Here is a 22,627-nt window from a genome sequence, read left to right as displayed (position 1 = left end):
CCAGGGGCCAAAGCGGGGCCCTCAGCATGCTCACGGTTCCAAAAAGCAGGCTGGACGGCTAAGAGGACAGGAAGCTCAGTCTAAGAAGGGACGGTGGCTCTGGTGACCCCAAGTCAGAGGCCCAAAGATTCTGAGGGCAGAATCTTCCACTCCTGGTGGAGACTAGGTGGTGACGGGGGCACCAGGGCGAGCACGTGAGGTGCTGCATGTGGGAAACGTGCACCAGCGACGTTGGGCTTTGCTGTGCAGGGATGTGGGGTCAGAGCTACCAGAGGGGCCTGGGGGCGGGGGGTGGTTCACATAGTGGCGGGGGAAACGCCCCCACAAATCTGCACACCGATGGTAATGAGCCAGGAGCCCCGTGTTTGGCTGCAGAAAGCTGGTCTGCGGGAAGGCCGGAGCAGGTGCCTCTCACACGTCACAGTGAGTGCTTGGAGTTTGGGCACATGAGCGTCCTTGGAAAGGACAGCCCGGCAAGGACCCTCCAGGGTCTGCGGCAGCAAGTTTGGTGAATCAGCAAGGAGGGGGCAGGAAAGCCAGGAGCTCACCTGCTTCCCGGAGACGTTGAGGAGGGGGCACACAGACGTGGGTGGGGGCCCGGGGATTTGGGCAGGGTCCTGGGGATGTGGGGGGCGGTGTGCTGAGGTGTGGGGGGGCGGGTCTCCAAGACGTGGGCGGGGTCCCAGAGACGTGGGTAAGGTCCCAGGGACGTGGGACATGGGCGCTGAAGAACACTGGCGCTGGCACTAATGCATGGACACTCCCGATGACATGCTGCTGTGCTCCACGTTTGCTGATGGGGTGAATGGATGGAGGAGGTCCTGACTTTGGCGGAGAGCTGTGCAAGTCACGGGAGGGGCCCCGGTAGGGATGGCCGGGTGTGGGGGCAGCGAGGAGGAAGCCTGAGGGACCGTCCAGACGAGGCCCGGTGTGAAGTCTGTCCAGGGAAGGGACAGAAGAGGCAGCTCACCCGAGACAGAACCCAGTGGATGTGATGGGAGACCCTCAGTGGACCCCAGCTCGGGGAGGGGTGAGCCCCACGGCTGGGAGGTGGGAGGTGGTCCCTGCTCACTGCCCAGACCTGGTCCTGCACCGTGCCCAGCGCACAAGAGGCACTTGGCTTGTATCCTACGGATGAGTGGACTGTGCATTGGTTGGAGCGGCGTCGGCACCTCTCTGTGGACATGGGAAAGCACCGGAACAAGGGTAACCTGCACACCCCAGAGTGAACAGGGGAATAAAGACCTGACGCGAGCAGGCGCTGGTCACCGCGGATCGCAGGGGTCTGGTGCCTTCACACAGGCCCAGGTATGGGTGGGCTGGAGGCCTGGGCTTCCGTGTCCACACGAGGGAGGACGTGCACAGCACCAGGGCGGTGGGGGCTCCACCTTGAGCCCGGAACCTGGGACGGTGGCCTCGTCTGGGAGTGGATATTGGGATGGCGCCCCTGGCTGGCCGTGGAAGCAGAGGGGCGGCGAGTAGGGGCCATGAGTAGGCCTGCGCCTCAGCCACCCTTCCCAGTGACCCCAACCTCCTCTGACACCAAGGACATGGAGTCGGGTGGTAAGAACGGAGACAGGAGAGGATGAGCATGACTGTGTGGGGCCAAAGCAGTCCGTCCAGTACTGGGCAGGAGGATGAGGCCCCAGGTCCCTCAGACGGGCAGGTCGTGTAGGGTAGATAGGTGAGCGGCGGGGGTGGGGGGACAGGGGTTGTTCACGGAGCAGGGTTCGGCCAAGATGCAGGGGTGGGGCAAGGACACGCAGCCACAGTGCCCAGATCCTCCAGGTCTGGGCAGCTCCTCCTCAACAGGCCTCTCGAGGGCTCAGGTGTTCCTCCCACCAAAGCGTGGGGGTCACAGTGTCCAGCAGCCAGTGCAACGGGCTCCCGGGAAAGCTGTGCTCACCTGGAGGAGCCCGTGGGCTCAGCCCTCATGTGGCCTCTCTCCTTCCCGATGCTGCAGGAGGCTGTGTTTCCCTCAGGAGAGGACCTCTGGGTGCCAGACCCCCCCCCCCCCAGGCTGGGGTCTGGGGCACCGCCGGAGCCCCACCCACACCACTCATGCTGCCCAGGCACACTACGAACTCCTCTATCTCGTGCCCATAGTCCATCCCATTGGCCGGTTCCTCCCTGCCCTGCCTCGGCCCCTCACCACGTGCCAAACCTGGAGCACAGGGGGATGAGATGTCCTGCCTGACACAGGCTCACCTCCCGCCCAGGCGGGCAGGCTGGGAGAGAACCAGGCACGGGGTGGGTTGGTCCCACCAAGCCTCTGTTGACGGGCTTCCACCAGACCCGCCTGACTCCTTGTCTCACGTAACTGGCACACCAGTGCCCCGCACCAGGTGCCTCCCTGCAAGGCTCTTCGACCTGCCTGCTGCCTGCGAGCACACGAGCCCATCTGTGAAGAAGTGCGTCCTTACTTCAAGACCAGGACTCATGACCATGGAACAGATCTCCCTGGGGCTGTGGTTCACCATGGCTTTGTAAGCGACGGGCCCTCACAAATGAGCTGCCCGGGACAGCTAATCACCTGTAATCACGAGTGCCCTGAAATCTAAAATTTCAAATGCAATGGCCCATGTTGGTTCGGGTCCACACCGCCTGACGTGTGGCTGGTGCTGCTCCTGTGGGCAATCACGTCTGCCGTTCCACCCACAATTCATTACACTGCCCCAAGGCGAAGAGGGAGCGGGCAGCGGCCTGGGTTCCAGGGTTCCAGGGGCATTGCTACCAGCTCAGATGGCTGATGGAGTGTTCGGTCAAGCGACTCTTCCCAAAACCAACTCGGCCCCATGAGGGCATATCTGCCACGTCACAGATCAAGTCACATCCCAGAGGCAGCTACACGCGCACAGTGCCCGCACCCCAACGTGTCTTTAAACAACAACTCCCTGCGAGGAGAACCGCCCTCAGCTGGATTGTGTCCACACCTCAGCGGTCACTAAACCTCTGAAGGAGGAAGCCTGCGTTCTCTGCATTTCAGCATTTTCTGACCCAGGACGGCTCCTGCTCAGGGACGCACGGGATTATGGCTTCAAATGCAACCAAAACTGGCATTGCACACACTGGTGCTGTGGATCAGGGTGTTCAAGCAACAGGAGGCCCCCCAGCAGCTGGCCGCCTGCCGACCACGCATGTCTGAGAGGACAGCGCCTCCGCTACTCACCAACCCGCTTCCAACGTGAAGAATTTTCAGTCCGGATGCCGCTTCCAGTTTCTCCTTGTTGTTAACTGTTAGGAAAAGCCAAGAGGTACAGGGTCAGCGTGCAGAGCTCACGGTTCTCAAGACACCCTGCATGTCCTCTCCACTGAGAAACACACCATGGAGTTGCTGCAGGGACAGCCTAAATCACCTGCAGAGCCAGCCTGCAGCCAGTCCCCCGGGGTGGACACCGGTCAGCCTCCCCACGAACCTGCACCCCTGGCACTGAACGCCATCACGGGAACTCACGGGACTGTGGCGAGGACTGCGCATTATTTTTGGATGATGTGCTGGTTACTTGGTGTGTTATCACTGGGAAGCGTGCCCCGTGAGCCAGCGTCCCGAGCTCGCAGGGAAGGCTGCCTGGACTGTGTGCATGCACCCCGTGGCACCGGGGCAGCTCACTTCCCTAATCTGCAGCCTGACCAGGATCATTCTATGACAATTTAGCTCCCACACAAGCTTTGTCTTCATGCGCTCCTGACTTAGAATGAGGCTGACTTGCAGTGGACGAATTACCCTCCAAATCAGCGCGAGAGAAAGTTGCTGCGGAAACCATTAGCAGATGTAAATGGAAATGCACTCATGCTCAGGCCAACACCACAGACCCAGCCGCCTCCGCCTTGTCGAGAAGAAGTTGTGTCACCAAGCAGTTGACCTTGGCTTACGAATCTGTAGAAACTGTTTTTTAGGCAAAGCCCGTGTCATCTTGGAAAGGAAAAGCAGGACAAATAGGATTTTACTGCAGACCCTCAGAAGGAGGCGCGCCCTGCCACTGTGGTTAAGGCCGAACAGGAGTGAGACAACACCGATTACTTCCACCTGACTGTCCTCTGCCTACATTGATCTTGGTGACAGAATCATATCTCGCAGAATAAACGACCAAGATCCCATCAGCCCACCTGCCCCACCCAGGGGCCTCCCCTCGTCTCGCGTGGACAGTCTTTCCCTTTGAACAAACGAACGCTTTTGTCACATGCAGGTGATTATCTGTGCGCCAAGAGAATGAGGCAAACACAGACCCTCACGTGGGTGTGCGGGAGCAGAAGGGGTGGGTGGAGAGAGAGGCAGCAGTCCCAATGGAGGAGAACACCCCTTAAGAGAGTACAAAGCAATAGATTTTAATGTTCTTCTGTGAACAAAGGGAACATTTTACTGAATGGCAAGCTACTTTGGGGGAATAATAGTGAACTCTTAAATAGGCTGAGGAACAGAAAATGCACAAGAATGGAATTTAAAATCTGCTCCATTTATGGCCGCAGAGCAGTGACAGACATTAGGGGTCAGCCCCAGAGCAGTCATCCAACCGCAGCATGTTGGGCAACCCGACCTGCGACAGCAAAGCTCCCAAAGGGGCCGGGTGGTCAGTCTCCCCCAGCTGCGCAGGCTGAGGAGTACATCTGCCCCAGGGTATGATGGTGACCAGGGATATGCCCTGCAGGCCCTTCCCCACCCACATGAACAGGATGTCCCATGCTAGCCATTCTCTGCCTCAATTCCTGCCCAGGCACCTGTCTGCAGGATGAAGAGCGGACCCTCCCTACTGCGGACCAGCCCTCCCCTCGTGTCTCTGGTGGATGCACAGCTTTGCCAGTCTGTCAGGCCCGGGTGCTCCTTGGGCCCCAGGCCATCGGGCAGGCCCTTTCCCTGTGCCAGAAATGCAGTGCTGACCTCAGGTCACTGAAAGCAAGATCACTGTCCAAGCAGGCTGAGACGCCAGGTGCCGGGAGGCCTTCCCAAGGATGCCTGCCCATGTCTGTGTGCATCTTCAAGCTGTGCTGGGTGGGGTCCCCACACACCAGGAAACGTTGGGTGCCATGTCGCTACCACGTTCTCACTGCCTGGAAACAGTGATGCACATGTTCGAGTGGGCAGATAACAGGAAAACGTGGTGAACATGCGGGCACCTGGTCCCTTTGTTTTCAGTGTCACGTACATGTAAGTGTGTGGAATTTTATGCATCAAAGCTGGCTCACAGAACCACTGAGAACATGGCAGTGAAGCCCCAGTGAACAGAGAAAACAGGCTCCATCACAGGGGGGAGAACTGTGTTCACATCCAGGCAAGGGCCTGATGCACCACGATTCCCTGCCTCATGTCAGACCCATCACTGTGTCGTGGGCAGGTGTGGCCTGGGAAGCCGTTGCTGCCCACACTCTGGCCATTAGGGGTCACCGGGGAAGGGCTATGCGTTCCCATGCCTGCCAGCAGCCACCTTCCAACCAGCTCCAGAACATTCTGGAAGGGGCATCGGCCACCTGAAAGGCTCTCAGTGAAATGCGGTGTCACTGAAACGGAGGGAAAAGCACAGGCAGCGTGCGGGTGGGGGGACAGTGAAATCTGACCTGGGGCTGTGCTCACATGTGTGTCTGGCATCTGCGAAGCTGCCCCAGGTGATGGCTCTGAGACAGCCCCACGTTCATACAAAGCCATCGGGTGATTGGAAAGTATCACGCTACGGTCCTTTTGCATGGCTTTGTCCTAAAGCAAAGGAAGGGTGCCCGAGACCCAGTGGAACCGGGGGTGGGGTGGGGTGGGGGTGACACTCCAGAGGCTGCTGGGCAAAGCTCCCACTTTTCAGGCTCTGGGCAGCCTGCAGGTGCTCACACAGTGACTGTGGCGCACACAGGAGACCCGCTGGCCCAGAGCCTCTTGGAGCTGCCCTGACCTTGCCAAGTGGAGTTCACTTGGTTCAAACCAGTCAGCAAATCAGACGACCTAGATCAGGTAAACCTGCTGCTTCCCGCGTGTTAAAGGTTCTCTAGAGGAGTGGGCTGCTTTGCTCTCCTGAACTAATCAACCTGAAGGCCAAACCATCAAGTCCGTGATAAACACAGTGGTGAGACCACCACTGCCAGCCCCTAGGCATGAGCGCTGCCCAGCCTCAGCTCATCCTCAGACCCACTGGGATCTAGATGGCTCGGTCTCCATCTGAGATGGGGAAACTGAGGAAGCCCTGAGTGTGGCACTGCCCAGAGCCACAGGCAGGTCAGACTCCAGCAGCGGAGGCTCACACCAGACACGCGGACCCCAAGCATCTCCCAGAGCCCGGGGGTGCTGCGTGTCTGGGTAGGGGACTGAGGGGTGGGTGTGGGCTGAGTACTCTTCCCCAGGGTCTGCCCCAGCTGGAGGGGCTCCTCCCTCTTCCAGGGACTGCAGCCCTGCTGGCTTAGGCCCCACCCTGGTGACTTCATCTGACCCTTACTGTCCCCGTATCTCCAAAGGGATACCTGCAGGCTGACCCACCTGGACCCCATGGCTTGAGACTGAGGGGAGGGGACCTGTCATCAGGGCCACCCGACACCGCAGCAGCACAGGCCGGCCACCTGTGGAGCCAGGGTGCCGAGGTGTGGGGAGCCTCCCGGCAGGGCCCTCCTCAAGACCCTGGACACCCCTGCTCCTGGCCATGGCACCCAGGAGCATCAGCCTCCCCACCCAGTGCCCCACTGGCACGACTTCCCTCCCCCTTCCCCTGAGGGGCTTGTGTCCTGGGATGTCCCCAACCTGCTGCCTCTGCTGAGCACCCGGCGCCGGCCTCACTGGTTCTGCGGTCCAGCATTGTCTCCAACCTTAGAAGGACACTGAAGTCACCCAGAGCCGCTGCCCCAAACTGGGCATGGATGGGACAGCTGCTCTTCAGCATTTCCCTGGCCTCTGCCTTAAAGTCCAAGCAAAACCTGTTCAAGAAAGTTTCTCTTAGGGGCAGAGGCTGAGGCGACACCCACGGTTCTGGAGTGACCTACTGACCACTCTTCATGGGCCATGGCTGGCCGTACTGCAGGGTGGGTCCCCAGGGAGAAGAGGGCAAAGGGCCTGCAGGCGAAGCTGGTGGTGGTCCGGAACCAGGGCTTCGCCGCCCGCCCCCCCCCCGCCCCCGGCTCTGGTTCCCCTCATGGGATGGCCCTGGGATGCTCACATCCGGTGTCAGGGTCAGTGTGAGACAGCAGTTCCACTATCGCTTTACAGAACCTGCCTGCTCATCGTTCTGAAACGCCAATAATCTCCGGCCTCCCGTCCTCAGCATGCCGATTGACACTGCTGTTGTTCACTGCCAAGGCCCAAGGCCAGCGAACATCCCTCCATGGGTGGCATGCCGGGTGACCGGGTTCAGGTGTGGCCAGTACAGCAGCAGCACGGGCTCTGGGACCCCTGGCCTCAGCGCCGCCTGCTTTGAGAGCCGCCACCCTGGCCTCCCGCCCCGCCCCGCCCACTGCAGGGTCCTCGCCTTGGGGTCCTGAGATGCTTTAACTTCAGGTCTTCACAAAAGCGTTGTTTCCTGGCCTCAGCAGACCTTTGAGTAAGAAAATCACGGGGTGGGGCTAGTAATTATATTTCCTAAAAATGTGCATCCTTCCCTATCACCAGCTGATCTTTAGGGTTAGCCAGCATGAGGTGTTGTGGGAGACAATCACTGTCTGTCCTCTAAACTTTGCCCCCAGCCGGCCACTTGGCACTCTGCATGTGAGGCCGGGTGGTGTGCCAGGGGCTGGGCGGGTGGTGAGTGGGCAAGCCTGGTGAGCTGACACTCTCGGAGGGCAGGATGCGCACACCCAAGGTCCATGGACGGGCCTCCAGACATGACCACACTGCTTCCGGTGTGGCCTAGCCGGGGTCAGCCCTGCGGGATCGGGGTTGCTCAGGGGCTTCCTGGAGAGTCTGGGAGAGTCATGAGTGCGCCCCGCGGGCTGCATACTCACAAAGGATGGGACAGGGGGTGTACCCATCACTGCCAACCCCGGTCATGCCATTACGTCTATCCCATTATAATTCACTTTGCGACATCCAGCTCATCCTTCCATCCTCCAGGCTCTTCACTCAGGATGTAGGAGGAGGTCACCCACCCCTGCTGCAGGCAGGCCTCCTGGCCTCTCCTCCGTGTGAGCATGTGTTCGGGGGTGCGCACGCAGACCCTACCAGGACAGGCCCAGGCACTGTGTCCTGCACTGTGGACCCATCTTTCCGGTTTATACTAACCCTCAGATTCTCTATTTGGCTCCGGTAGTTCAAGAAGAGGTGAATCTACCCCCAAATACTCCTCTGTGCACATTTTTGCACATTTTCCACAGGCTATTACGAGCAGCGGGGTGTCCTGCTGATGCTGTCCTGGCCCCAGGGCCCTCAAGGCCATCATGATGCTGTTCCCAGAATCTGAGGCCGTGTATACCACCTGTTGCTGATTCCAGAATGCTGCAGCCTCCAGGGTTCACTTGGTCGTTGTCCAGAGCCAACAGCCAATGGAGTCACCACCTTCCAGGGCCCTGTCCCCTGCGACTCCCAGCGGTGCTCCCGGGTGGGTTTCCCACCAGGTCTGTGGGCCTCGGGGCGGCTGGGGGCTGTGCACCTGTATTCCAGTCTCTGTGCCCTCACGGTCTTGGGGTCAGTACCCGTCGACAACACTGGACTCAGTCTGTCCTGTTGTTTGAAATCTCTCATTGGTGGAGATGATGGAGAAGTGGAGCCCCGTGGACCCTGCCTGTTTCCGGCACCTGCACAAGGCGCTCAATGCATCCTGCACGTAGCCCTTCTCTGCCTCTTTTTAGCTCAGATGGGCCCGAAGTGGGCAGACCCCGCAGTCTTCAGTGAGATCTGCACCCCCAGGCTCTCAACATCCTTCTCAATGCCATCCGGGGGCATCTGCGGTCTTACCGGCTCCTTTTGGGTGCCCCCAGCCACGTGGATGTCCTTCCAGAATCCCCTCTGCAGGGTCGATGGTGACATGAATATCTTCTGCCTCAAGCCTACACTGCATCCCTGGGCACCTGCCCTACAGCCCCAGTGCTCCCTCCATGAGGCTGTGTACCCAAGGGACCATATTCTGGGAACGCTGCAGTGACATTGCCATTTTTGTCAGTCTTTGGCTAGAGCTTTTTGATGGGAGAAAGAAAAGCCTCGCTTCCAGCAGATGCTCTGTCAAATGTCAGCTCCGAGTTATTTGGAGGGCCTGGCACAGACCCTGGGTGGGAGGGCCGGGCTGGCCAGGGGGCTGGGGGGCAGAGACCCTGGGCGAAGCCACTTTCATAAAGCCCAGAACGATGCACAAAGCCCATTTTTATCTTCACGGGAGACAAAAAGGGTTTCCAAACAAAAAAAGAAGTCCTTTAAAATTAAATTCGCTAGATGAAGGATATGCAAATTACCCGGAGAAGCCGAAGCCTACAATGCTCTCAAAATGCTGCAATAGCCTATTTAATTAGTGTTTTAATTTATCAGAACAGTTCCTTGTGCTGGACAATGTATGCAGCACTCCATGTAATTAAGCGCGAAGCGGCGGTGTGGTGATTTCGTCTTTCTCTTTGGCCCCGCCGTTTACCTGAGAGGGTGTGCAGGTGTCTCCTGTGATCCGAATGGGGACAGGAGGACCGGAGGGCTGAGCTCCATGGGAAAGAAGGGGCAGGGGTGGGAGCAGGATGGTGACCCCTTCAGGGAGCCCAGCAGCCCCTGAGGTGGAGCCCAGCTGCTGGTGGAGCTGAAGCCCCTGCTCCAAGGCACACATCTGCCCCCGGACCTACTTCCGCTATTGAAACCCTCATTCTCTCTGTCACACGATTTTAGCCATAGAGGTGTCATCGAAGGGGCCAAAGCATCAGGGTAGTTCAGGGCCCATCCACCTGGGGCCCTGGCCCTGTGGAGCAGCAAGGCCCGGCGGTCACTGTCCCCTTCCCTTAGGGCTGACTCCCTCCTCGGAACCCCTAGCTGGAGCCCAAGCCAGGAAGGGAGGGGACGAGGCCCGCCTGGCGCAGCAGGTGCCCCAACCACCCCCAGGCACTCCCCACCCTGCACACACCCTCCTGTGCTCGATGGGGGCAGAGAAGTGTCATGGGGTGAGGGGACTGCCCTGGAAATAGCTCCGCACCCAGTCTTCTCAGGCAGAGCGTCTTCTTGTGCAGGAATCAGAAAAAAAAAAAATAGAAAATGTCAGTGCTTAACTACCGTCCATTCTTCTCCACGAACGCCCTTTCTGAGAAGCTGCCAGAGTCAGCTGCGGAGGCCCCATGGGCCATATTCCCCTCCCGCCTTAGGGCGCCGGCTGAGTGCCTCTGTGTGAGCTCCAGATCCCACGGGCCTGCCCCCGGATGGAAACGGGTGCTGGTGACAAGTGGCGTCTCAGATCACGCAGGCTAGGGAAGCACACGTAAACACACCTGCTCGCCTTCTCAGGGCCTTTACAGTGCTTGTGTGCCCAGTGGTCCCCCGGAGGTGGATGCAGCGACCCTCACAAGTGAGCGACCAGTTAGACCACAGGGAGGAGAACCTCATCACCCTGACCTGCGTCTGGTTTGGGGCCCAGAGTGTGTGCCTCCCGCAGGGCAGGGCCCAGTCCTCAGGCTCTGGTGCCAGGCCCCTGTTGCAGGAGCCCAGGGCTCTCCATCAGAGAGAAGAGCTGTGGCTTCAGCGTCGCCAGCCCTACCCAGCCACTAAGGGCCTAGTGCCCAGGAAGGAGCCTGACGGCGGAAGGAAGCCCTGACATGTAGGGAAGGTGGGCGGTGGCCCCTGGGAGCAACCATGGGCCTGTGGGTCACTGTCCCTGTGGGAGGGCGGGAGAGGGGCTGAAGGTAGGGCCAGGGCGCCGTGGGGCAGGGGAGGGCCGATGCCACGACAGACAGAGGAGGAGGGGCAGAGCAGGACAGCCTGCCCCAGGACCTGGATGCCAACCCCCGGCCTCACCCCTGGACTTTCTCGTGAGGAACCCTGTCTGGAGCACCCATGCTGTTCATGAGCCCTGCGAACATGCTGCGTCCTGTCTCCGGTACCTGAGAGAGCTCTGGGGCTGAGCACATGTCCATGGCTCATTCAGAGTCTTGGGTTGTTCTGACCTGAGCAGCAGACCCAGGCTGGGCCTCTCCCACTGAGGGGACGTGCGCATCCTCTCCCGCCCACAGGAAGCGAGCCCTGTGCTCCAGGAGGGGATCTTTCTCCTTTGCCTGCCAGGTGCCCTGGGGTGGGTGTGGGGCACAGGCAGGCTGCACCTGCTGCCCTCGCCCCGCCTCCCATTCCCGTGTGTCCCACTGTGGCCTGTGTGCCCTGGGATCCCTGGCTGTCCTGTCTCTGCTCGGCCCCACCAGGGGGGCTGGGGCTGGGGCTCGAGTCTGCCCTGCGAGGCCCCTGGGAGGGGTCAGACACACGGGCTCCCCATGTTCCCGCCTCTGTCCTCTCAACGCAGCACGTGACTGCCGCCCAGTGCCGGGTGCTGGGGAGGGTCTAAGCCATAGAAACATTGGATGGAAAGAGACACACATTAATTAACTTGTCAAAGCTCTTGGAGCCAGAAAGCATCCAATGCTTGTCTAAAGAAGCGTCATTTCCCAGCCCTGCCGAGCATCCACATGCTCGTCTGCGCATCTCAGTCTGTGGTTCCGAGATTTTCCATGGGTAAGTCACATGTTTGAGCCATCATACACGGTGGCAGAGAAGCTGCTGCGCTACCAAATGATTCCTATCACTTACCACTTTGTATGTGTGTCCGTCTACACGTAACATGCACAAACCGTGCTCCTTTCCAATGGTTGCCACTGGACGAAATTCTCAAAATGCAGAATCAAAGATTCACCTTTATTAACATCTTTAAAGCTTTGTTATCTATTATTATATCTTGTTTTATACTTTTGTCCGTTATGAGTATTGTTAAGGAAAAAGAACCCTTTTGGAGATAGACACCCAATTTTAATCTCAGTTTCATAAGCATTTTGTATTTTTGATGAAAACACCTTCACGTTTCATACTCTTTGTAATTATGCTTGGATAGTTTCTGTCTAAATGCATAGATTTTATGAAATCTTGCTAAATAATATAATTAGTGATTTTCTGAAATAAGGGGAAGACGAGGCATTTATAAATAAATACGCACTAATTAGCAACTACACATGTTTAGGTTATTACCCACCAAACTCCGCTTGCGCAGTGAGAGAATAACCACACATGTGTGATAAGAGCATGATCCAGCTGTCTTTTATATTTGGTTGATTTTCAGAGATTAAAAATATACCTCTATGCACATTTAAACATCATTTTTTCATTATGAGTATATATATATATCACAAATACATATTTCAAAGTACAAAGATCAAACTTTAGTAACAGCTCACAGACTTGATGTAGACATTTAAATATTAGAAACCTGGCACGGGGTTTCTACGTGCAGGTGCCTGGGTCCCTCCAGCATGATGGTCCCTCTGACAGGCAGCACCATGGACTCGTGGCCCCGGGACAGTGCAGGTCATTCCGTTACTCCTCTGTACCTAGGGATCCCCACTCTCTAGGGTCCACACTGCAGGTGTGCTGTATGTTCCCAGGGCCCAGGACCCGCAGGGCGCCCCCTTCTCGTGTGAGCTGCTTGGATTGCCCACCCATCCCTTCTTCCTGCCTCCCCCGCTAGGATGTGAGCACAACAAAGGCAGGATCTGTTGTGTGTGTAGGACAGGCCAGGTGCCCAGAGCACAGCAAGGCTCACAGGAGGACGCCGGTGACCACCTGCTGAGGAACTATTGTGCGATCTGTGGCATGGATGAGCAAGTGCACCATGACCATGACCATGCCTCACTGCTACTGTTGCTGTCGCTGGCACCTGATTGCTCCCCTGCCATTCTAGTTTTGGAACCAATGCATCCATCCAAAAAGGCACTGAGGATGTGCTCCTGGGTCCCCTCACTCTCTGATGGGAACTGCTGCTCTGTCAGCTCTGGTTCAGGACTGAGCCCAGAGGCAAACGTGTTCTCATGTGCTGCTAGACCGTCAGGTCTCCCATCTCCCACGCGGCCACACAGAACCGTCTGCGTACACAGCAAACCAGGGTGTCACCGTCCGAGCACTCCTGGACCACTGTGGGCACAGGGTGCTGCCTCTGGCCCTTGTGACCCGCCCGGTGGTTGGGGCATGTCTGTGTAACGTGAGGCACAGTAGAATGTTTTGATGCTGATTTCAACTCAAGTTGTCTGAAAGTAATGTGTTACCACAACATTTGGATATTTAATTTTGCAAACTGTCAGGAAGAATTAAAATAACCCTGAAAGCTAACTGCCATCCTGACAATTATTTACCACAGGAGAAACCAGTTAAATCTTGATTCTAAGGAGAAAACAGAAGGGGTGGTGCTCCCTGTCCTGTCCTTGGCTAGAAACGGGTGCTCCCTCCACTTCTCGGCTCTCCAGGGGCACCGGGCAAGGGAGCTGGGACTCATCCGTCCCAGGGAAAGATGACAGGCGGCCAGAGAGTCTGTGTCACCGAGTCCAACCCCAGGGAAGGGGTGTCTGCAGAGCAGCTCGTCTTCCTACACACTCACCTCCAGTTTGAAGACAAGCCCCAGGGACCTGACTCCCCTCAATTCTGGGGTGACAGTTTCCTTTTGTGTAGACTTTTCCACATGTGTCTATTGATCAGTTTTGCTGGGTTTGAATATAATAAAGTGGAATAATGACATGTATGTTCTCTTAGACTGGCTTTTTTTAAAAAAGATTTTATTTATTCATGAGAGACACAGAGAGAGAGGCAGAGACATAGGCAGGGGGAGAAGCAGGCTCCCTGCGGGAAGCCCGATTTGGGACTTGGTCCCAAGACCCCGGGGTCACGCCCTGAGCCGAAGGCAGATGCTCCACTGCTGAGCCACCCAGGCGCCCCTTTCTGACCAGCTTTCTTTGCTAACTTATGTTTCCCAGGCCACAGGCAACATGATCTGCATTTCTGCCCTGCCGCGGGGCTGCACTGTGTGCATGTGGTGTGCATGTGCTCCCTGCCGCGGGGCCACTCCAGGTGCACCCCGAGAACCATCATCTATGTTCATGCAAACATCAGATCCAATGGACAACCCAGTTGTTCCTTCCTCTCCCACCCGGTCCACTGTGAACATTCTGATTCGCATCTCTAGCACTGGGCAGGCTTTTCTACAGTGGAATCGCTGGAATACATGTCCCACTGTGACAGCATCAATCCACAGTCCCTTGGTCAGCTTGTAAGACTCTGCACTGCCCCAACCCAGCCAGCACGTGAGATTTCAACACCGTTGCCAGTTTGGTGGATGCAGCACTGTCTCACAGCGCTTACACAGAGCTTTCCTTTGATTACGTATCAGTGTCTTTTGTGTGCTATTTGCCATTCGTGCTTCCTCATGTGCAAAATCTTTGTTTGCCTCTTTGCCCATTTTCCTATTGAATTGTCTTTTTCTTCTAGCTTTGTGGGAGTCCTGTAGACATTCTGCATACTAACACTTTCTCAGGTATATGGGTTATTACTAGCTTATCTCAGTTTGCGGTTTGGCTTTATAAATTTCCCAGTTTTTTTTTTAAAGATTTTATTTATTTCACAGAGAGTGTGAACAAGCATGCGTGCAGGTCCACACACATGAGTGGAAGGAGGGGCAGAGGAACACGCAGACTCCCCACTGAGCAGGGAGCCTGATGTGGGACTCAATTCCAGGACCCTGAGATCATGGCCTGAGCTGAAGGCAGGTGCTTTACCCACTGAGCCACACTGGATGCCCACACATATCCTAGTTTTAATACACTCTAATTTGTCATTTTCTTTATGGTTTGCACTTTGGGTACCTTGTTTAAATATTCTCCTGTATCCCAAGATCATAAATGTATTTTCTTGTAAAAGATTTTTTGTTTTGCCTTCATGTTTAATTCCAGGAACTGATCCTGTGTATGTCCTAACCGGACACCCAGTCCTCCCAGGACAATTTACCAAAATATCCTCTCTCATCTGCAATGCCAACCCCAATCAGTTCCTCAGCCTCAGGAAGGTGGGCTTCCCGTCATCTGGATCCTGAGTCTCTGTCCCCAGGCACCCACCACCTGCTGCCCTTCAGAGTAACACCCCGTGTACAACCTCACAGCAGTGACAGCTCACATCCTTGGTGTATTTCTGCCATTGAAGGGAATATTTTCAACGTTTCACAATGAAGGACGATGTTTCTGTAGGTTTTTTTTTTTATAAAGTTAACAAACTTGTCCTATTTTAAAGCATTTCTATTATGAATGAATGTTATATTTTCTAATCAAAATATATCACAAAACCTGATTATTCTGTAATCTATTAATGTGGTCAATTACATTAACTGTCTTTCTCATGTTAGAAATTCAATTGTTCAGGACATTGTTAAAAAAAATTTATTCATGATCGACAGAGAGAGAGAGAGAGAGAGAGAGAGAGACAGAGACAAAGAGGCAGAAACATAGAGAAGCAGGCTCCATGCAGGGAGCCCGATGTGGGACTCAATCCCGGGTCTCCAGGATCACGCCCTGGGCCAAAGGCAGGTGCTAAACTGCTGAGCCACCCAGGGATGCCCAATGTGCATCTGTGTTTTTGCAGGAAGTTGGTTTCTTCTTCTTTCCCCTTCTCTTTCCTCATTTTAGCCATCCTTACTGAAAGACAGCCCCTCCTGAACATCTCTGGGTTGATGACTGTTCCACCCCCAGTACACGAAGACATTTGCTCTTCTGTCCCTGCTTCCACTTTGGCTGCTGAGAAACAGCCCCTCCACTTGGACAGCCGTCTTCTCGGCTGCTGGGAAGTCTTTCTTTGACATCCTGCACTTACACTGTCTGAACCCTTTTCACTCCGACAGACTTCTTGAATCTGCAGATGGCTGTCTTCCATCCGCACAGACATTCTTCAGCTATTCTATCTTCAAATATGGCCTCAGCTCACTCCCCTCTCCTGAAACTCACATTCAATGTGTATTTGTCTGTCTATATTTTCCTTTTATCTCTCTCTCCGGTGCATTCTGGATAATTTCTCGGTTCTATCTACTGGTTCTTGTTCCCTCTTCAACTTTACCTAACTTGTCACTAACCTCACCTCCTGAATTTAGAATTTCTAGTATATCTTTCATTTTGAAAAATTCTATTGTTTTAAAAACATTTTTTTTGCCATTTTGAGGACTCACTTTATCTCCCTCTTGTATTTCTTTAGATGACTAAAACATGAATTTATGTTCTGCATCTACTACTTACACCATCTGAGGTTTCATTTCTTTCATTCTCTCTGTTTTCTTCCCTCATGGTATCTTGTTCTCTGGCATGTTCTGAAATTGTTTATTGTGGACTCCTACTTCTTGGTATTTTAACTGTGGGAATCCTTTGCATTTCCTCCTTCTGGATTCTGGAAGCCCTGCCAACTCAAGACCACTTTAAATGAAATTCCTTGCTTGAGATTTTACAGACCATGTGGGAGGTGTACATGTGGTCAGCACATTGTGAGTGCTGACTTGTGGTCAGTGCCCTGAGGGCACTGCAACCTCACATCCTCCAGGTCAGATGGAGGGTAGGAGGGGTCGCTATGGTTTCCCTATTAGGAAAATAGGGAGATGGTCCTAGCAGGATGTGGTATTTACTTGGTTTAGGATCTCTAAGAATTTGAATACTGCCAGATACCTATGATTAAAATCCTATCTATACCTTTGCATTCAGCATTTTGGGTTGTTTTCTTTTTTTTTAAGTCTTTTTTTTAAGATTTTATTTATTTATTCATAGAGATGCAGAGAGAGAGAGAGAGAGAGAGAGAGAGAGAGAGGCAGAGATACAGGCAGAGGGAGAAGCAGGCTCCATGCAGAGAGCCCGACGTGGGACTCGATCCCAGGACTCCAGGATCATGCCCTGGGCTGCAGGCGGCGCTAAACCGCTGCGCCAACGGGACTGCCCTTTGGGTTGTTTTCTGAACAGGGGTCAGCTCCATATCTGTTCTTCTGTTAAGGCGATGGAAACAGGAAGACCCCAGCAATTCTCTGAGAAGCCCCCACCCCATCCTCAACCTCTGTGCTTATGGAACAGCAACAACATTAACGCAGGTTTGAGCAAAACCTTGTGGGAAACTATAAGGTGTTTAAAACATTAAATAATTTGACAATTTTATATTACACTAAACATAACTAAATAAATGTGCATGCAACTGTCAGATTATTTAGTGTTTTCATGCAACACCCTCTCTGCAGAGTACTGTGGTTGTGGACGCGGGTCTCTCCTTTGCTCGCAATCTGCACTTCCCTAACACCCTGTCTGTCTTCAACACCCCTGGGGCACGCTGCTGGATATAAAGCCTGTACCCCAAAGTACCCACTTAACACACGAGCAAACTCATCTCCTCGGAGGGGCTGGCATTTGCGTGGTGCTGCCACGTTCTGCAGGAAGCAAAGTCAGGACGTCTGAGCTTGAGGCCACTTCTCGCCTCACTCCACCATGGATATGAAGGAGCGTGTGTGCCCATGTGACAATCCTTTCCTTTAATGATCTTTTATTCATGAAACAGATGTAAGGACAGTTCTCGAAGCAGATGTTAGAGAAGCATGAAAGGAGCATCGTCAGTGCCGCTACATTTGCATTCAGGAGGTGTGAGGGTGCCTCATTACAGACGCTCACCCCAACTTGCCGCACAGCTCCTGGGTATGCACTTCTGCTGTCCCTGCATGGACCCTGCTGGGGAGCTGCTGGCCACACATCTGCCCACTTGCCACTGGTCACCACAGCAGGGAAGCTCCTGCTTCATTTTCTTTGCCATTCCGAACTTGATTTTATTTTTCTTTTTAATGCCTTGTATAAACGGAAGGCAGTGAACACATTCCAGCCTCAAATGCAAAGAAAGGTACCTATTGGAGCAGAGGGTCTGGAAGGCATTCTCTCCTTGGAAACAAAGGTCAATTTGTCAAACTCCACACCTCGGGTCCCCAAGAAAGGTTCTTTCGCCCCCATGTTCCAGCCATAACTGAGTAAATAAATGAGACTTTTATCTGCCAGTGTCTTGTGAAGTCTCCCGAGAGCAGGCAGGGCTTCTGTGAAAACGCAGCATAGCTGCGCGGTAATAATAATGACAGGCTGGTAAAAGCTAATGTCAGCTTCAATTTCCAAGTCATTTTTCAAATTATTTTAATTAGATATTGTTTCAATCTCACTTACATTAATTTAATATCTGATATCAACATTTCAGTTTTCAATTTGTTCAAATGATTTTTTCCAGCCTGCCTGGTTGCCTGTAGTAATTTAAAATACAATGTTTATCTGCAGCAATTTTCAGCGTGTGGGTCCTGGTGAACTGCTATGTTCAATAAAAGTGACGGGGAAGGGAGGGACCGTGGTGCTTTGGAAAAATAGAAATTTATCTCCTTCTCATTTATCTCTAGACATTAAAGTAAGCAGGTAGAGCTGGGGCGAGGTGATCCTAATAATAAGATTTTCCACCAATTTCACTGTGTAATTGACTTTCCCAATGCAAATCTCAGTGACATCTGATGAAGGTTTTTTATTATTATTATTATTAAAAGGTACCTGGATAAACAGCCACATCTCATCAATGCATTTTCTGACAATTTTCCCATAAGGCTTGGAACCTCCCCACCAGAGTCCTCTTTCCAAATTCGGAAAGCGTTTGGTCCTGAGTTTTGTTTGCCTCCAAACTATCAGCATCAGCACAGACTTCGGAAAGACACCCTGTGATCACGGCAAACATGAGGTTAAACTCAGCCTCACATTACAAAGTACGGGAGGAGGCAGATACCCTCAAGGGCCCTTCTAAGATGAGAGAATCTGTTTCCTCTTGAAGTTCATAGTTAGAATATGTGGATCCAAACTGCTTGAAAAGTCTGAAGAGCTTACAACGGCGAATGCACATTCCAAATCACTTGAGAACAACCTGACACCCAACATGATCTACGTGACTGAAGACAAACACTACAAGAAACAGAAAAGAGGCACAGGCAGTGGAGAGCAGAAAGCAAGATGATGAATTAAAACCATGTGTAGTCATGAAAATAAATGTAAACAGGTTAAATTTTACTCCCAGGATAAAGTGTTTCTCAAAGTCAAAAGTATTATCTACAAGAAACAAATCGGGTCAGAAAGGTTAAAAATTTAAGGAGTAGGGAAAAAATAAGGTAAATATAAAGGAAGAAATAAAGGAAGGACCATGCTATTCATACCAAGACAACATACAATTATACAAAAAGTTATTTTTACGTGAAATAAATAGGGTAATTGTATATATATATATATTTTTAAAGATTTTATTTATTTATTCATGATAGTCACACAGAGAGAGACAGAGAGGCAGAGTCACAGGCAGAGGGAGAAGCAGGCTCCATGCACCGGGAGCCCGACGTGGGATTCGATCCTGGGTCTCCAGGATCGCGCCCTGGGCCAAAGGCAGGCGCCAAACCGCTGCGCCACCCAGGGATCCCAGGTAATTGTATATTAATGCTTAAAAAAATCTAAAATGAGGGATGCTTGGATGGCTCAGCAGTTGAACATCTGCCTTTGGCTATGGGGCGTGATTCTAGGGTCTGGGGATCGAGTCCTGCATCAGGCTCCCTGCAAGGAGCCTACTTCTCCCTCTGCCTGTGTCTCTGCCTCTCTCTCTGTGTCTCTCATGAATAAATAAATAAAATCTTTAAGAAAACCAAAATGAAGGTACAGTGCATATGCCAAGAAATAAAACAAACTGTTGAAATGAGTAAAGAAGAACTTATGTGCTTCCCCTGGCTTGACAGACAGAAAACCCAATGGCAGCCAATATGCATGGCTTCCCATGTTCTGAGGACTGTGCCCAGCACTCTCATTGCCTTACACAATACACCCCTCAAGACAGGGCCTTTCATCTGTCCCATTGCATGAGGGAGGAAGACTGAGCTTTCTCCAGGAGATAAGTACCTTCCCTAAAGCCACACAGCTAATAAATGGCAGACCATACTTGACATGAGTCTACTGAACCCACATGGAGGACGTACAGAAGACAATTCAGTAGCGACAGATCAAACTCTATGGTGTAGAAACAAAATATAGATGATCGGGTATTGGGCTTCAAAGGAGGCCTTGAATTCCAAATAGTAAATCTTATATAGGTAATCTAATAAAATTAAAAATTAGTAATCACAGAAAATAAAGCTGTCCAAGCAGTTGGGTATTGAAAAATATGTTCTTCAATAACTCTTAGGTTAAAGAAGAAATCAAAACTATGGTTTCAAAATATTCAGCCAATAATGATATGAAAACGGTAAATCTGAGCTATGGGAGGGAGGTAACCAAAGCTTCATCATGGTAGGGGTGGGATGGCAATGTTTCCATCATCACCGAAGAAACAAGGGAAACAAAGTAGGTGTTCAAACTAAGGAGTAGAACTTGAGGAAAGGAACAGAAATAAGTAAAAATAGCATGTATAAACTATAAAAGAAAACCAGAACTGATGAATAAATCCAAGAGCAAGATTTTAGGAGAAAAATATATAAACTCTTCCTAGAAGTTTAATCCAGAGAAAAATAAAACACCTCTAGTCCTAAAGTTACCAAAATTAATAGTGAAAAAGGAAATGTAACCAAAGACACAGTGAAAATTTTAGAGTTACAAGCTAATAATATTACTTATGTATAAATATTCAGAATTCTTAAGGAATTGAACTATAAACAAAGAAGACATAAATTATTAAACTGCCAAAGACCGAAGAAAGAATCTTAATAGATTATTATGAAGAAAGAGAAGAAACTGCTAAATCTCCTTCAGGAAAAATATGAGCCTGGCACCAAGTTCATCCAGGACGTCGAGGAGTCAGCAACCCCGTGTCAGCACCTCATAGGCCCGTGGCCAAGTGAGCACACCCCAGGGGGTGTGGAGGTCAATGCTGGGGGCATGTTCAGTGACCACAGTGGATTGAGAGCGGTTTGGGGTCCAGCCTGTTTCTTATTCCCTTCAGGACCTGAATGTTCAGGACCTGAAATGTTTGGAGCCTCCCATACACCTCTTGAGCCAGATACCCGTTTGATCAAGACATCTTCCTAAGTCAGAAGTTGAGTCTGCCACATACCTGGCCAGCTGGCCTAGGGCGGAGGGGCCACGACAAGTCACAAGGGGAAGAATGGTCTTCAGCAGATGGCATGGGACCAAGTAGATGTCCACACATGGAGAACAAAACTAGGCACAGACCTCACCCCTTCCACAAAAACAGATTCATGATTAAATCCAGATGTGGAATGCCAAACTATGAAGGTCCTTGAGGAGAGGATGGGAAAAAATCCAGGTGACCTGGGTTAGGGGTGGTGTTTAAATACAACGTCAAAAGCATGATCCATAAAAGAAAACATTGGTCAGAGCAGCCCAGGTGGCTCAGCAGTTGAGGTGGCTCAGCAGTTTAGCACCACCTTCAGCCCAGGGCGTGATCCTGGACACCTGGGCTCGAGTCCTGCATCCAGCTCCCTGCATGGAGTCTGCTTCTCCCTCTGCCTGTGTCTCTGCCTTTGTCTCTCTCTCTCTCTCTCTGTGTCTCTCATGAATAAATAAATAAATCTTAAAAAAAAAAGAAAACATTGGTCAATGGGACTTTGCTAAAGTTAAAAACTGCTCTGCATGAGAAGTGGTCAAGAGAATAAAAAGACAAACTAGGGCAACCCAGGTGGCTCAGTGATTTAGTGCTGCCTTCAGTCCAGGGCCTGATCCTGGAGACCCGGGATTGAGTCCCACATCAGGTTCCCTGCATGGAGCCTGCTTTTCCCTCTGCCTGTGTCTCTGCCTCTCTCTCTCTCTCTCTGTGTGTGTCTCTCATGAATAAATAAATAAAATCTTAAAAAGAAAAAAGAAGACAAATTAGAAGGTAGGAGAAAATGTTTGTAGAAGACACATCTGACAAAGGACTTGCATGTACACAAAATAAAAATCCTACAACATGTGCACAAGAAACCTCTTAAAACTCAACCATAAGAAAACAAACAACACAAGTGGAAAATGTGCTCATGATATGGACAGACCCATCACCAACGATGGCTCACAGATGGCAGATAAGCATGTGGAAAGCTGCTCCACATCATGGGTCACCAGCAAGATGCGAATTAAACTAACGAGACACCACTATTGGGATGAGAAAAACAACTGTTTTTCTGAGTTCCTGTCTAGGCATTTTCCAGTGTGACAACCTGCCCACACTGAGTTGGGGCATTTACACAAGACCAAGGTTCTGCTTATTTCAAAATAAGCACTTAAAGCTGAGCCTCAAAGAGTAAGTGACCTCCATCCCGGCCACCTCGTAGATAGAAGGCGCTTGCTAGCCTGCTCTCCATCTCCTGTTGCTGGCTACGGGGACCGCCTGCCCTCCCTCCAGCACTGCACCTCCTGTTCTGGGACCTGTAAGTGTGGGTGTACTGAAACTGTATCTTTCATCAACATGACCTCCTGGGTATCACTTCCCAAGGAAGAAGCTCGGATGCTAAGGGAGTCACCTGCCACCCCCATGTGGGGGGGCTTGTGCCCTCATGTGGCAGGTCAGAATCTGCATGTTCTTGAGTCAGTATACCAGCTATGGGCCCCCCAGCACAACCCACACCTATCAGAATGGCCAAAATCCAGAGAATTGACAATTACAAGTGCCAGTGAGGATGTGGAACTGCAGGAGCACTCACACATGGCGGCTGGGATGTGGAACAGGTGCTGGGAATTACTGACAAAACTAAACACACGTGTA

General features: G+C 52.3%; 1 protein-coding gene across 2 annotated transcripts in view; it reads right to left on the bottom strand.

The window, feature by feature from the left end:
• The window catches only part of PTPRN2 (protein tyrosine phosphatase receptor type N2), a 720,648-nt gene that overhangs the window by 241,910 nt on the left and 456,111 nt on the right, over window positions 1-22,627 (bottom strand). For both annotated transcript variants that reach the window (XM_055335454.1, XM_055335455.1), the window contains exon 12: window positions 3,170-3,234. In XM_055335454.1, coding sequence (XP_055191429.1) covers window positions 3,170-3,234 — 65 coding nt within the window. The remainder of the gene's footprint in view (window positions 1-3,169; window positions 3,235-22,627) is intronic.

The sequence above is a fragment of the Nyctereutes procyonoides genome, unplaced genomic scaffold (assembly GCF_905146905.1).
Source record: "Nyctereutes procyonoides isolate TBG_1078 unplaced genomic scaffold, NYPRO_anot_genome, whole genome shotgun sequence".
Lineage (NCBI taxonomy): Eukaryota > Metazoa > Chordata > Mammalia > Carnivora > Canidae > Nyctereutes > Nyctereutes procyonoides.
This window is presented reverse-complemented; position numbering and strand designations above follow the sequence as displayed.